General features: G+C 38.7%; 1 protein-coding gene across 2 annotated transcripts in view; it reads right to left on the bottom strand.

Moving 5' to 3' along the window:
• DMGDH (dimethylglycine dehydrogenase) overlaps window positions 1-13,888 on the bottom strand; it is a 62,022-nt gene that overhangs the window by 41,537 nt on the left and 6,597 nt on the right. For both annotated transcript variants that reach the window (XM_060009251.1, XM_060009252.1), the window contains exons 3-5: window positions 11,059-11,157; window positions 8,548-8,712; window positions 5,641-5,845 (exon numbers count right to left, since the gene is read on the bottom strand). In XM_060009251.1, coding sequence (XP_059865234.1) covers window positions 5,641-5,845; window positions 8,548-8,712; window positions 11,059-11,157 — 469 coding nt within the window. The remainder of the gene's footprint in view (window positions 1-5,640; window positions 5,846-8,547; window positions 8,713-11,058; window positions 11,158-13,888) is intronic.

Below are 13,888 nucleotides of genomic sequence, written 5' to 3'. Positions count from 1 at the left end.
AAAATAAACAACCCAAATATATAGAACGTACAAATGTTGATAAGAAAGACAGTAATGGACTGACCTTACTTGTAGAGCAGGGACGGTCAGGCAATGGAAGAGGCCCTGGGTCGATGTGATCAACATAATAATCATGCATAATAAAGCCCTACTAGTTAGTCCTCTATCCCCCAGACCCTCCTCTCCCCAAATTGTTGAAGCCTAAAATTCCACAAACACAGAATTGTTCTGTTAACTGAAAATTTGAAATGTATACACTTTGGGAGAGAGAGCCTTTTAAGTTTTCTGTTCTTTTAAAAGTTCAGTTTGAATATGTTTGGAAGATCCTTTCTTGCAAAGGCAAGAAGACACCTGGTGTCCAGAGCAGGGGGGAGGAGGTGCTACAGCAAAGAGGAGAGGGCTCATAGATAAGTGGGAGTTCCCACAACCTATGTTTCTCCCTTCAATGTGCAAGGGGACTGTCTTCTTGGGGGAAATGAATATTATTTTTTTTCCTTTGCAAAAGATGGAACCAGATAATTTGTGACTGAAAGACCCTGGATTCTCCCCCGAGGTGACTCTTCAGGCTACAGATGTGGAGCTAAAGTCCAGAACGATAAAGAGACACGCCCAAGGTCACACTGGGAGACCCTGAAATGGTCACATCTTATTGGTTTTTCTTGCTACAGAAAGACTATTTTAAAAATCCAAGACTCCTTCACTTGTATAAAGGTATTTGAGAATCTAAAATGATAAAAATGATTAGTTGGCAGGGATGCAGGGTCACCTGACCCATCAATGAATTACTGGGGAGAAGAGGGGTTCTATTTGCTTGTTTGTTTCATAATAATTTTGAATAATCATTCAAATGATTAGGGAATCTTCCTTAAGTTATTTTTTTAGAGGCCGCATTCTCTAAATTTTTAACCATTTCTGTTTCTCCTTTTTTTGGCAATCTAATAAGGAGTTCTGAAGTCTCTGTCATTATGAAGTTCAGAGCTAATCACAAATCATCAATTATGAGTCTAGGAACCCTGACTACTGTACTCTTATATGGCATCTAAACATCACTCCTGCGTTCTGTTGTTTTGTTTTGGCCTAACGGCTAAGTTGGTCACACTTGGATAACAGCCCCAGAAATGGGTGTCCATTTGCAAACCAAAAATCTTACCTGTGGGCATTAGAGCTGTTTGCTGGTCTTTGAATAATTTAATGACTTAATTTATTCTTGCCTAGGAAGATGTGAATTACCAATGTCAGGACTTTGTAGGATAATATAGTAAAGCCACATATTCTAGTTATATGCACTGGAGCAGTTTTAAAATATAAAAAGCCAAAATATTTAGCCTAGCAATTCAAACTACTGCAGTGCTTAATATACTTGCTTCAATTAAAAACATAAATTGAAGAAAATAAATCCTGTCCTATTCAAATATATTTATAAATTTCTGAATCCAATTGCTTGTTTATTAATATACTTCATCATTAAAACAAAGTGGAAGTATATGCATAAATATCATATAACTATATTACTCCAAACCCCATAGCAAGCTGGACACTGTTTTTCCCTATGTGGTGGTGTCTGTTGGCATTCTCTTCCTCTATATGTCAACCAAATTAACATAAAACTTGCCAGGATTACACTTCAACCCTTGCTAGATCACCCACCCAGCAAGTTCAAAGGGAAGAGAAACAAATGTGGAGGAATCCTCTATAACCTACCATTATCACCTGAAAAAACACTGAACAGAAGAATCAATAAAAAAGTGATCATTAGAAATGGCTTCCAATTTTTAAAACTGCAGTGACTGACAGAAATGGAGTTAAAATGAACAGTACAGGTTGGTGGACAGGTTTACTTCTACTAGATGGTTTATACAGTGACAATGATGTTCATACAGAGACACTCTCTGATGCAAAGTATTGATAAAATTAAGCAATTCTTTTTTGGCTGAACACTGGGCTTCATCTTGGCATGACCCAATCACATTTCTGATTTACCATATTAGGGAAATTCTTAAGTAAAGTTTACAAAGTTATCTCTGGGCTTAACGAGTCAACTGTAAACAAGGTCAAGAGAAACATTCCTCACCATGCAAAGAAAAAGCTTGCATCACAGTGAATAGCTCCTGCCCTTGCCCTCGAGCTGCCTCTGGGGCTCAGGTTAGACCTAAGGTAGAGTGAAGCTGCCTGGAGGGGTGGGATAGGGAGGGTGGGAGGGAGGGAGACGCAAGAGGGAAGAGATATGGGAACATATGTATATGTGTAACTGATTCACTTTGTTATAAAGCAGAATCTAACACACCATTGTAAAGCAATTATACTCCAATTAAAAAAAAAAAAAAAGCAGTACTAAAGGCAAGTTAGCCTATTGCACACCAAGAGGTCAGCAGGGTCAGAAACTGGTCCTCAGCTCTGCTTGCTCAAGAATAAGGTTCCTACATTCCCTCTCCTGTAGGAACACTGATATAGCAGTGTTTCTCAAAAGATATTTTACAGACTATCTGGTACAGACAGTACAGTACCTGGAGTACTTGTTTAAAATACAGCTTCCCGGCCAGACCACCTGGGAAACTTCCCACGGTGACCCTTATGCATCTAGGTTGAGAACCAAGCTCTTTGGGAAGTCAGTTTACCAGCAGAATGGGTGCTGGATGACTACAGAGCAAGTGAAAGGATCTGGGGAATCTTAAGGCTGGTACCAAGAAACTGTGACACTTGATGCTAGTGTTTCCCAGACCAGGGCATAGACTTTCAAGGAAATAATTATAATAATCATAAAAATTATCATTATTATACTTAATTTGTTTAGTGCTTTCTATGTGGTAGGACTTTTCTGGGTACTTTACATCATTTATGGATCAGAATAACTTGTTCAGATGGGAATTATTATCTCCATTTTACAAATGAGTAATTTGCCCAAGTCACACAGTTGGCAATAATGTGTCTCTGGTCGAGATAGCCCCACTGCCCTGGACAGTGCTGGAGACACAGCAACAAACTGATAAATTTCTGCTTTTAGACTTCCCTTTCCATGGATATCCTGAAGATTCAGCAGCCTTCTGTTATGACTCCATGTAAAGAAACTTTTAGCAGGTTATGGTACAATTGAGTAGATACATCATTGTTTTGGTTGTATTTCCAAGTCTATATCCTGGTTACTTTAATTAGGTTTCAGAGCTGCCTGAGGGCCTCACCTGAATTTATGAGACATCCTGGACTCACTGAGTAACTCTGGGAAACATTCCATCAGACACATCTTCTAAATCATGTTAGCACAATGCCTTCTGCAGATGGTTGCTTTTATTCATAAAATTAATCTTTGTTAGCTTTAAGTCTAGAAAGGGGCATATCCAAAACTTCACCCCCAATTACTGAGGTTTACTTTTTGGGGAACTTCTATACTTTAAAGGTTTTTTTGAAAACAGACAGAAACAACTAAACACACACCCCTCCACACCTTCCACGGACTATTTATATGTGATCAGTTAGATTTTCTCCAATAACTTTTGCCCAGTGGAAGAGAAGAGATGGAGAACAAAAAGGGAAAAAAATGATATGGGCCAGAGATGTGATCTGAATGACGTAAAGAACTGAGAATGGAGACCGTATAGTTCTTCATACAACTGTGAACAAGGAGCTGCCTGGAGTTACCAAGACCTGAGGATGGAACTCAGACGTGGCTGAGTTAAAGGCATCAGGAGCAAAGAATGAAGAAGGACAGCCTGAAGAACAGTTTTTCTGGTGCTGGTCTGGGATTTGTTTTCTGAGGCCAGTACCAGAAAAACTGTTCTCCAGGACCTCCTGCCATTGCCCTCCTCTGCCCTGATCACCCCACAAGATTGCACAGCTGCATAGAATATTTCATCTGGTAACCAATGTCCTGGGCTTAGGTCAGATCTCTTTGGAAATTATTCTTTCTCTTCAGAGATTCCTTATTCCTCACAGATTGTGCTTTAGAAAACAAAATATTACAATGGCAATGAATCGTGCAAATAAATATTTATCCATTTTAGGAAAACAATAGATAAATGTGTTAAATTAAGGTCTTCTATGTTATTTGTCAAAATATCAGTTGGGAGTGTGTGACTGCCTGAAGCACTGTGTTAAGAAAAATCGTGGGGTTTGTCCAAGTCTCTCTGAAATGAGTGCAGTGATCAATGAGCAATATCTGACACGGGTGCTGGATATGAAGTCAGAGCATGTTTATTTAGTATTTGCTATCACTAGGAAAACAGTCAAATGTTTTTAGAGGCTGAATTCATGAGACCATAAAGAAAGTTGCAAGATTACAAAGAATTTTTGCTACTTGTAAAAAAAAGGATGAATGATTTCATTGCCTTGGATCTTCTAGGAGAATTTAGACCAGATGTACCCAAGGACAGTGGGAGACGGGGGGGTGCCTGACGGGGATTTCCTTGGAGGCGGGCAAGTGAAATTCAAAAACAAAGCAAAGTTTTATGCCTTTGCTCTTATTTATTAGGTAAGTTGTTTTACATTATTTGGAATTTCAAATGATGTTAAAGAATGAATGAGATTTTATGCTTTTCAAATGCGGGGCATGGGTTAGAAAGATTCAGAAATACTAACTTAAACACTTAAATACTGAAGACATGACTTTTTCCAGGGCCACTAAAAATGGTTTGTTAAAAAATAACATCAATCAGAAGTTACGATTTAGAGGAAAGAATCCTAAGGGTATTTGTTTCTGGCATGTCCTCATGGGTATCATCTGATCTGATAAATAATAAAGATTTTTTTCATTTTGTAAATTTAAGCAATGACTCAAAGAACAGAACATAAGAAAATCAGTAGGTGCCTCATGTTTATTTTATGTTTTAAATTAACCATTATGAACTATAGATAAATAGAAATTATTAGCCCGGTTTAGATTACACAAGCAGTTTCATTTGCACAAGGATTTATTTTTATGTGTGATATTTGAAAATTACTTCATAGGCAAAGAACCTGATAGAAAGCATGTTAATTCAAGAATCAAAAGACCCAGGTTCAAGTCCTGGCTCTGACATAACTGTCACTTTGGCAATTAGTATAACCTTCTTGGACCTTGGTCTCCACAAATGGAAAATGAGTGAGTTGTTAGATTATCTCAAATATCCCTTTTGGCTTCATTACTCTAAGTCTAAATTGTAACAGAGCAACCTAAAGAAAAGATTATGAAATATATTTAATAACGTGCTGAAAGGAAAAGGTTAAAAGGTTTTTGAACAGAGTAAAGTAATCAAAATAGATGAGAAAGAACACAAATAATCAACTCTGCTCCAAAAAACAAACTGAGAGCAAAGAGGATGCTCGTGAATTTGAACATTAGAATTTGGTTATTATGATAAAGAAAGCGTGAACACAGGTAGGTAAAAAAAGCATAATTTGGCAAAACATTTTCCGGAGCAGAATAAAATGGAGCATGGAGAAGAAAACCAACTCACTATGGATAACCAAGGACAGAGTTATCTCACACAACAAGAGCAAAGTGATGGAGGGAGAGCTTTGTAGCTTAGAAACAGATAAAATGTTCACCATGGGAGTACCACGGTGTTTCATAACAATGTTCATAGTATAAAACACTACATTATGACTAAATATCTTATTTCTTTGCCACTCGAAAAAAAAACAGTATTTTTTTTTTAAAATGACGCTTACCTGCAGCATTCACGATTCTATTTGCTCTCATAGATCCCTGTGGTGTTTCAACATCCCATGTTCCATCTGACTTGGGTTTCAAAGAAGTCACTGGTGCAGGATATTTTAAAAGGGCACCATATTTCCTAGCCCCAGCAGCCAGGGCCATAGTTAGAGAATAAGGATCAATGTGACCATCTCCAGGATTATACAGTCCAGCTAAAATCTAAATCGATCACAAAACAGTCAATATTCAAATGAATACATATAGTCACTCAGTGTAACTGTATCCTGCCAGCAAATGTTTAGCAAAACTGGACTTGAAAAATGCATCATGGCATCAGATTGATCAGTCTCCACTTTTTTTCCCCTATGTCCAAGCTCAGAGCTAGGCAGGACTCACACTGAGAGCTAAGTAGACAGGCTATTTGACAGAGGTTTGCAATCGTCTCCAACATTCATTCTCCCGTCCCCCACAAAGCAATGGAAACCAAATGTTTATTTAGACACATAACCACTAAGAACAAAGAGTTTCCAATAGTTGGCAGCTACTAGTTCCATATGGTAGCTAAAACTATCACTAAATTCTGGTCAATGAAATGCAAATGAAAGTGTCAAATGAAAGTGTCATGGTCACATGGACCATTTTAAGGAGACAACTGGCATATGCCCTTTGTCCCTTCTTTGTCCCTTCCTCCATTCTGCTGTCTGGAATGCAGACATGATGGCTGGTGCTCTAGCTGCCATCTTGGAGTAAGAACAAAGGAGTCACATCCTATGAATGACAAAGCAATGATCCAGAAGGCGACTGGATCCCTGAAGTCTTCATGGGTAAGAGCCACCATTCAGCCCTGGACTGCCAAAATGAAAGGGAAATAAATGTCTATCTTGTTTAAGCATTATTATTTTGGTTTCTAACATTTGCAGTTAAATCTAATACTAATTGATTAATTATTTATATTTAATTGCTTAATACTGTTAATAGATTCACATGTTAAATATATATCTGGTGTCAGGAAAATGTATACTTGATTCAGTCATCAACAACTAGTTCTTAAATACCTACTTTGTGCTACGGCTTGAGGTACTGTGGGGGAAACAAAGAAGAATAAAACTCAGATGAAACAAGGAGGGAGCACTGAAATAGTACAGTTAGTTCTCATCCGTTCAACAAAAATCTATTAAGCACCAAGTATGGTCAAGAGGCTTTTGTCAATTTTTTTTCTGCATCTATTGAGATGATGATGTATTTTTGTCCTCTATTCTATTCATGCAATATTGCATTGATTGATTTTTAGATGTTAAACTAACCCTGCATAGCCAGGATAAATTCCACTTGGTTATGCTAAAAAAATCCTTATTATATGTTGCTGAATTCAGTTTGCTAGTATTTTGTTGAGGACTTTTGCATCAATATTCATAAGAGATACAGGTCTTTCTTTTCTTGTGATGTCTTTGTCTAGTTTTGGCACAGCAATACATTCTGGCCTCACAGAATAAGTTGGGAAGTGTTCAATTCTCTTCTATTTTTGGAAGAGTTTGTGAAGAATTGTAGTAATTCTTCTTTAAATGTTTGGTAGAATTCACCAGTGAAACGATCTGGGCCCCAGCTTTTCTTTGTGGGAAGTTTTGGATTACTAATCCAATCTCTTGTTATAGGTTTAGTGCAAGAGACTTTTGGTTTTAATGGAATTTGTATTACTGTAGACTTCTAAACGTCACTTTGGTGTTTTATAATGGATATGTCCTTATGCAGTGACCCTAGATCTATTTGATTTGGCACCCTGCCCAGAGCCAGAGAATACTCTTCCCACATATTTCCATTGCCCAATGTCCTTGTGAAAAATCTGTGATGTGAGAACTTCCAGCAGAGCATCCCAAGATTGACATATAAACAGATATAAGAATATCCTTCCTGGCAGTGGTGGCAGAATTTTAACGCAGACAATGCAATGCAACACCAATCTGCCACCACATTGGCATCACACAAAACTACTGAAAAGGGAGTGCCAGCAATCTGTCAAGACTCACAGGGGCTAATAACCCAGCTCCCAGAGCAACGCTATGAACCCTTAGGCGTCATAGATACTACACTGGGGAGAAACACAAGCCTCTGCTTCCCTGAACAGCTCCACCTTGTACCTTTGGGTAGCATAGGTACAGAGGAGTCAGAGAGCCTGGGTTCAAATCTCCTCCAGCTCTTTCTAGCTGGATGGGCTCGGGCCCACTATGTACACTATCTAAGCTGCAATTTCCCGTTTAGTAATAATCTATACCTTCTATTATTATTGTGAAGAGTAAATGAGATTATACATGTAAATGGCTTTGCATAATACCTAGTACATTAAGTATGTGCTGTAGTGTTAGGTGGTGCAGTATTAGTCATTGTTATTATTATTCAAATGGGATTATCACCCAGCAAAAAGACACTAAATTCCCAAGTGGATTTTCTCAGCTATATTTGGTTAGATCAATACCTGTCAGGGTAGTACAGCTATGAGTTAGGTGATATCTGTGTAGTAATATAACATGTACTTCTACCTTTGATTTTGTAAAAAAAATGTTAGTAACACAGTCTTTCTATACACACATTTGTCACACCTGGTTATTGTCTTCTCTGCATTTCTCAAGCAGAAGGTTTATTATAGAAACCTCCAGATCTGGGGGACACAGTAATAGAGAGGTATTGAAAATGTTTCCTCAGTTGTAATAGGTAGAAAGCTAATAAGATTTTTCATTACCTTTACTGTATTTAGCAAACATAATAGCCCATCTTATAATTTACCCAAATTCCAGCATTAATCGTCTGATTTTGACATTCAAAATGTGTGCACAAAGTTTTTTCTAATTAAATTTCTAAAATAACATTTTCTGATCTTAATTAAAATCAACAAATGGTTAAAAAAAAAATGACCTTAGGATAAATACCTTATTCATGTTGAGTAAAGGAAACATCTCTTGTATTTTTTCAGGTTCAATAATATACTGTTCCGTTGCATGCCAGCCAGTCCGAGTCATTTGATATTTAAATTCATCTACCCTTACAGGAGTTGTAGCAATTCTGATACTACCTGGCTGATGGAATCCCACCACCTGTGATGACAATGCCAGTAAAAACTCATAAATCATTATTTGGCACTCAAACATGGTTCTTCTCCAGCACAATGAAAATGAAGGTGTGTAAGAAAAGAGATTCACTAGGCAGTGAAAGTGATAGCTATATACCATATTTACATCATATGAAAAGATGTTCATTTTACAAATATTTACTAAGTGTCTCCTCTGTGCCAGGCACTGTGCTAAGCCCCAGAGATGCTGTTGTGAACAATACAGATGAAGATCCTGCCTGGATGGAGCTTACAGTCTACAGGTGAAGATGGACAGCTAAATGCACAATTACAACATGAGACAGTGCTCATGTACAGAGTAGAAGAAAATTATGTGAAAAAAAGAAAGACAAAGGATTTGAAGAGGGAACATGAAGAATCAGAATGTTGCGGTGAGGAGATTAAGTGTGAATTGAAATAAACATTCATCTGGCATTTATTTATTTATTTATTTATTTTTGCGGTACGCGGGCCTCTCACCGCTGAGGCCTCTCCTGCCGCGGAGCACAGGCCCCGGAACACAGGCCCCGGAACACAGGCCCAGTGGCCATGGCCCACGGGCCCAGCCCCTCCGTGGCATGCGGGATTCTCCCAGATCGGGGCACGAACCCGCGTCCCCTGTATCGGCAGGCGAACTCCCAACCACTGCGCCACCAGGGAAGCCCTGGCATTTATTGAAGTCCTTTAGTTGGCCAAGCACTCAGCAAGGCCCTGGGTGACAGTGATCAAAGATGTAGTCATTATCTTCAAGTTGCTCGGACTCTGTAGGAAAGACCAATCAGTAAAGCAACAATCACAATTGAGGGGGATTCGTAATATAAGAGGTATGTGTACACATGTTCTTAGAGCCAAGAGATATGCCCTCAGCTCCGCCTGACTGCTGGGTGAACAAAGTCAAGGATGCCTTCTCAAAGGAGACGCCCCCCGGGAAAGGGTGGAAGGCGAATGCTGAAATGGGGACCAGAGGGAATGCTGTCTCAGGCAGACAGCCCAGCTCATTCTAGAACTGTTTGCAATTAAGAATAGCTGAAGCATCTGAGCATAGCAAAGAGTGGCAAGAGAAAACATTGGAAAGGCAGGCAGGGCTTAGCTAATGAAGGCCCTTCTTCTTTGGCTTTTGTCCTGTAGACTGTGGGGAGCCATGTGATGGTTTTAGGCAAGGGCAATAGCATGAAAATTTTAAGCAGACTTCAGTCTTAGTCTATGGATACTCTTTGCTGCCACTTTATTTTGAAAGTACTAATACAAATGAGAAGAGAGAAAAGTAAAAGTGAGGGGGGCTTCCCTGGTGGCACAGTGGTTGAGAATCTGCCTGCCAATGCAGTGGATATGAGTTCGAGCCCTGGTCTGGGAAGATCCCACATGCCGCCGAGCAACTGGGCCCGTGAGCCACAACTACTGAGCCTGCATGTCTGGAGCCTGTGCTCCGCAACAAGAGAGGCTGCGATAGTGAGAGGCCCGTGCACCGTGATGAAGAGTGGCCCCCACTTGCCGCAACTAGAGAAAACCCTCGCACAGAAAGTAAGACACAACACAGCCATAAATAAATAAATAAACAACCAAACAAACATACTTTAAAAAAAAAAGTGAGGGGCTTTTAGTGAAGTACTTTTCGAAGGCATGTGACAATCTGACATGTACAGTTGTCAGATCCTTTGCAATCCAGTGCAGAAAGGCTGTGATATCTTAGTTTCTAGATATAGAAGCTGACTAAAGATATTTTTGAAAGCTGCTTTTTATTCTTTTCTCATTTAAAAACTCAGGAGGGCTTCCGTGGTGGCACAGTGGTCGAGAATCTGCCTGCTAATGCAGGGGACACGGGTTCGAGCCCTGGTCTGGGAGGATCCCACATGCCACGGAGCAACTAGGCCCGTGAGCCACAACTGCTGAGCCTGCACGTCTGGAGCCTGTGCTCCACAACAAGAGAGTCCGCGATAGTGAGAGGCCCGCGCACCGCGATGAAGAGTGGCCCCCGCTTGCCACAACTAGAGAAAGCCCTCGCACAGAAACGAAGACTCAACACAGCAAAAATAAATAAATAAAATTAGTAAACTCCTACCCCCAACATCTTCTTTAAAATAAATAAATATAAAATAAAATAAAAAATCAGGAGCAGGTAATTACATGGGTAATACACTTCAAGAAATTAAATTGATTGAAAAGCAAGCTCTAGTTTCTCATCTTAAACTCTCATCAGAATCTTCTACCACATTTCACATGCCATGGCTGTCACTACACACAGCGATACATGATGATATCAAAATCCTTCAGTAATCTTATGTATCTCTGAGAAACTGACCTAAACAGACAATTTCAAGCTAAATGCATTTACCTGTCCGGTTTCTTCTTCCAGTTTCTCATAAAGTTTGATGCTATCATAATGTATTTTCTTTAAGTTTATTCCAGGATGAAAGTAAGTTGTTAAACCTGCCTTAAAAGTGGGGAGGAAAGGAAATACCGAAAAAAATTAACATTCTCAAAATGTTGACAGTTTATCTGTTAAGAAGTAATTTATTACTGGCAAGAAATTGGCAAGCACCAGCCAGTCCTCTGGGATGAGAACACATCAGCACGAGTTTGAATGCACATTGCATAAGGCTCGTGACAGTTATAAGCACCCACTTGAACCACATAAATAATGTGAGAGCCAGCCAACAAACATATATAGTAAGTCCCTAAAAGTTATTAGGGAAAGGATTGCTTGCAGATTCAGAAACGAGATGACTTAGATGGAATCACTTAGGTTAGGAATGTACGCTATTAGGAAAAATATGGGGGGACGGCATACAATGTGGACTCAAACCAACAAAGCGTGTGTTCCCTTAAGGAGGACTATGAACAAGCAAGCAAAAAGTTTTCCTTGTCTCGATCCCCACCATTCCCTTGAATTGAGTGGCCCCCCCTATTTTCTTTCTTGAAATTTCCAAAATTGAAGAAGTGGAACATTCCTAGGAATTAGAGCCTGTTGAGTGGTGAACAGACCTTTGTCATAGCTTAACCAGTTGATGAATGAGCACACAGATTATACCCCGCAAACATTTCCTGAATAAATATTGAATAATCACTCTCAGGAAAATATCTAAATATTACCTGCCAAACCCCTTTTTATCAACTCTGGCGGATGCAATATGGTATCCAGGCAAAGAATTCTAAGCCATGATATGAAGCAGGTTCTCTCAGTTAAGTGTCTGGGGCCCCATTCAGCAGCTAATTTATCCTGGAAAGCTCATCCGAATACAATCTGTTTAAAATAAAGTCTGTTTGGGAGTATTTATAAAGTTCTTCATGTTGGGCACTTGGTTCTACTGATATCACTTATATGCAGAATCTAAAAAAAGTGATACAAATGAACTTATTTACAGAACAGACATAGACTCACAGACATAGAAAACAAACTAATGGTTACCAAAGGGGAAAGAGCCAGGGGAGGGATAAATTGGGAATTTGGGATTAACAGATACATACTACTATATATAAAATATTGATAGATAAACAATGAAGACCTACTATGTAGCACAGGGAACTATATTTAATGTCTTGTAATAACCTATAATAGAAAAGAATCTGAAAAAGAATATATATGAATGACTGAATCACTTTATTGTACGCCTGAAACTAACACAGCTTTGTAAATCAACTGTACTTCAATTAAAAAAAAAAATCCGCCATTAAAGTTCATCAGTGATCCTTTATGGACCAGAATCCTTCTTGTCTATCAAGTACTTGTTCAAGCATTTGGCTACTTTTCTGAGACAAATGCTGGCCCAACGTCATAGGTCCTCTCATAGCACAGCCCCATAATGAGGCAACTGTGAGTCAGGCGCCCTAACTTTCAGCCAAATATCACATCCTTCTTTACATGCTTGGTATCTAGTGTGATATGAAGTTTTCTAGTTCAATAATAGAGAATCTCTGGCCTTCAGGCATCTTCTAGAGAACTCAATTTTGTTTTCGATATATCTCGTGTCAGTTGAGAAAATGGATATTCACAAGCCTGGGCCTAGGGTTCTGTTCACCATTCACTCCTCAAGATCCTCTAAGTTTAACCTAGGTAGAGCCAGACCACCCGAAAATGATATATCTACACTACATCAATCTTCTTCCCCACCCTGGAAAGCTGTTTTCATAGAATGAGTTAATGATCTCTCTTCTGAAAGGGTCACATCAGTTTGGTTTGTAAAGCTCTTACTCAAAACATTTAGCTCAATATCCTTTTTTTAGGGAATAAATTCTAGGAATTTCTGGTCAAGGAAAAATTGGTCTTTCTTACTGAAATGCTATAACTATTTCTACTAATTCATACAACCCTAGTTTCCTTGCTGCTGCGACAGTCAGAAGTAAATCCTGAACTCAATTTTTTGTCAGGTATAAAATTACACATATATATATATAATTTTTGTATTCCTTACATTTTTTATCAACCAGTTTTTGTCTTTTAATCTGTGTTCAAAATTTGGGGTCAATCGTATCTGTGCTTTTATTGTGAGTTATTTGAATGTAATGTCCTGCATGGTATTTATTGCTAACTTGTGTGTCAGTCCTGTGGCATGGGGTGGAGGAAGGGTACAATGTTCTTCCTTTCTGGGCTCCAGCAAGGATATTTTAAGTGGGAAGTTTGAAGAAGAAGAAAAACACTGTTCTTATCCTTCAAGATTTTATAGTCTGATTGGGGTCATGAAACTTTCATACATGAAACAATGAAATCAAGAGCATAGGATTAAGTGCCAGAGCATAGAGAGAAAGACACAAGAACTAAGGGAACTAAGAGAAGATGCTGGAAGGATCACAGAAGGCTTCATGGAGGACAGGCAGGGGCTTACTTTTGATTTGAAGAAAGAAAATGATTATAGTTGGTGGAGAAGATAAAAGAGGGAAGATGAAACACAGACAAGAATAATCATTAAGACAACAAGGTCCTATTGTATAGGACAGGGAACTATATTCAATATCCTGAGATAAACCATAATGGAAAAGAATATGAAAAAGAATATAAATATGTATAACTGAATCACTTTGCTGTACAGCAGAAATTACCACAATGTTGTAAATCAACTATACTTCAATTTAAAAAAAAGAATAATCATTAAGAATTATAACCCTTTGAAGAAAATAAGAATATATAAATCCTTGTTGATATAAATAAGTAGGGAGAGTGGAAAGCT

This window comes from Delphinus delphis, chromosome 3, assembly GCF_949987515.2.
Source record: "Delphinus delphis chromosome 3, mDelDel1.2, whole genome shotgun sequence".
NCBI lineage: Eukaryota > Metazoa > Chordata > Mammalia > Artiodactyla > Delphinidae > Delphinus > Delphinus delphis.
This window is presented reverse-complemented; position numbering and strand designations above follow the sequence as displayed.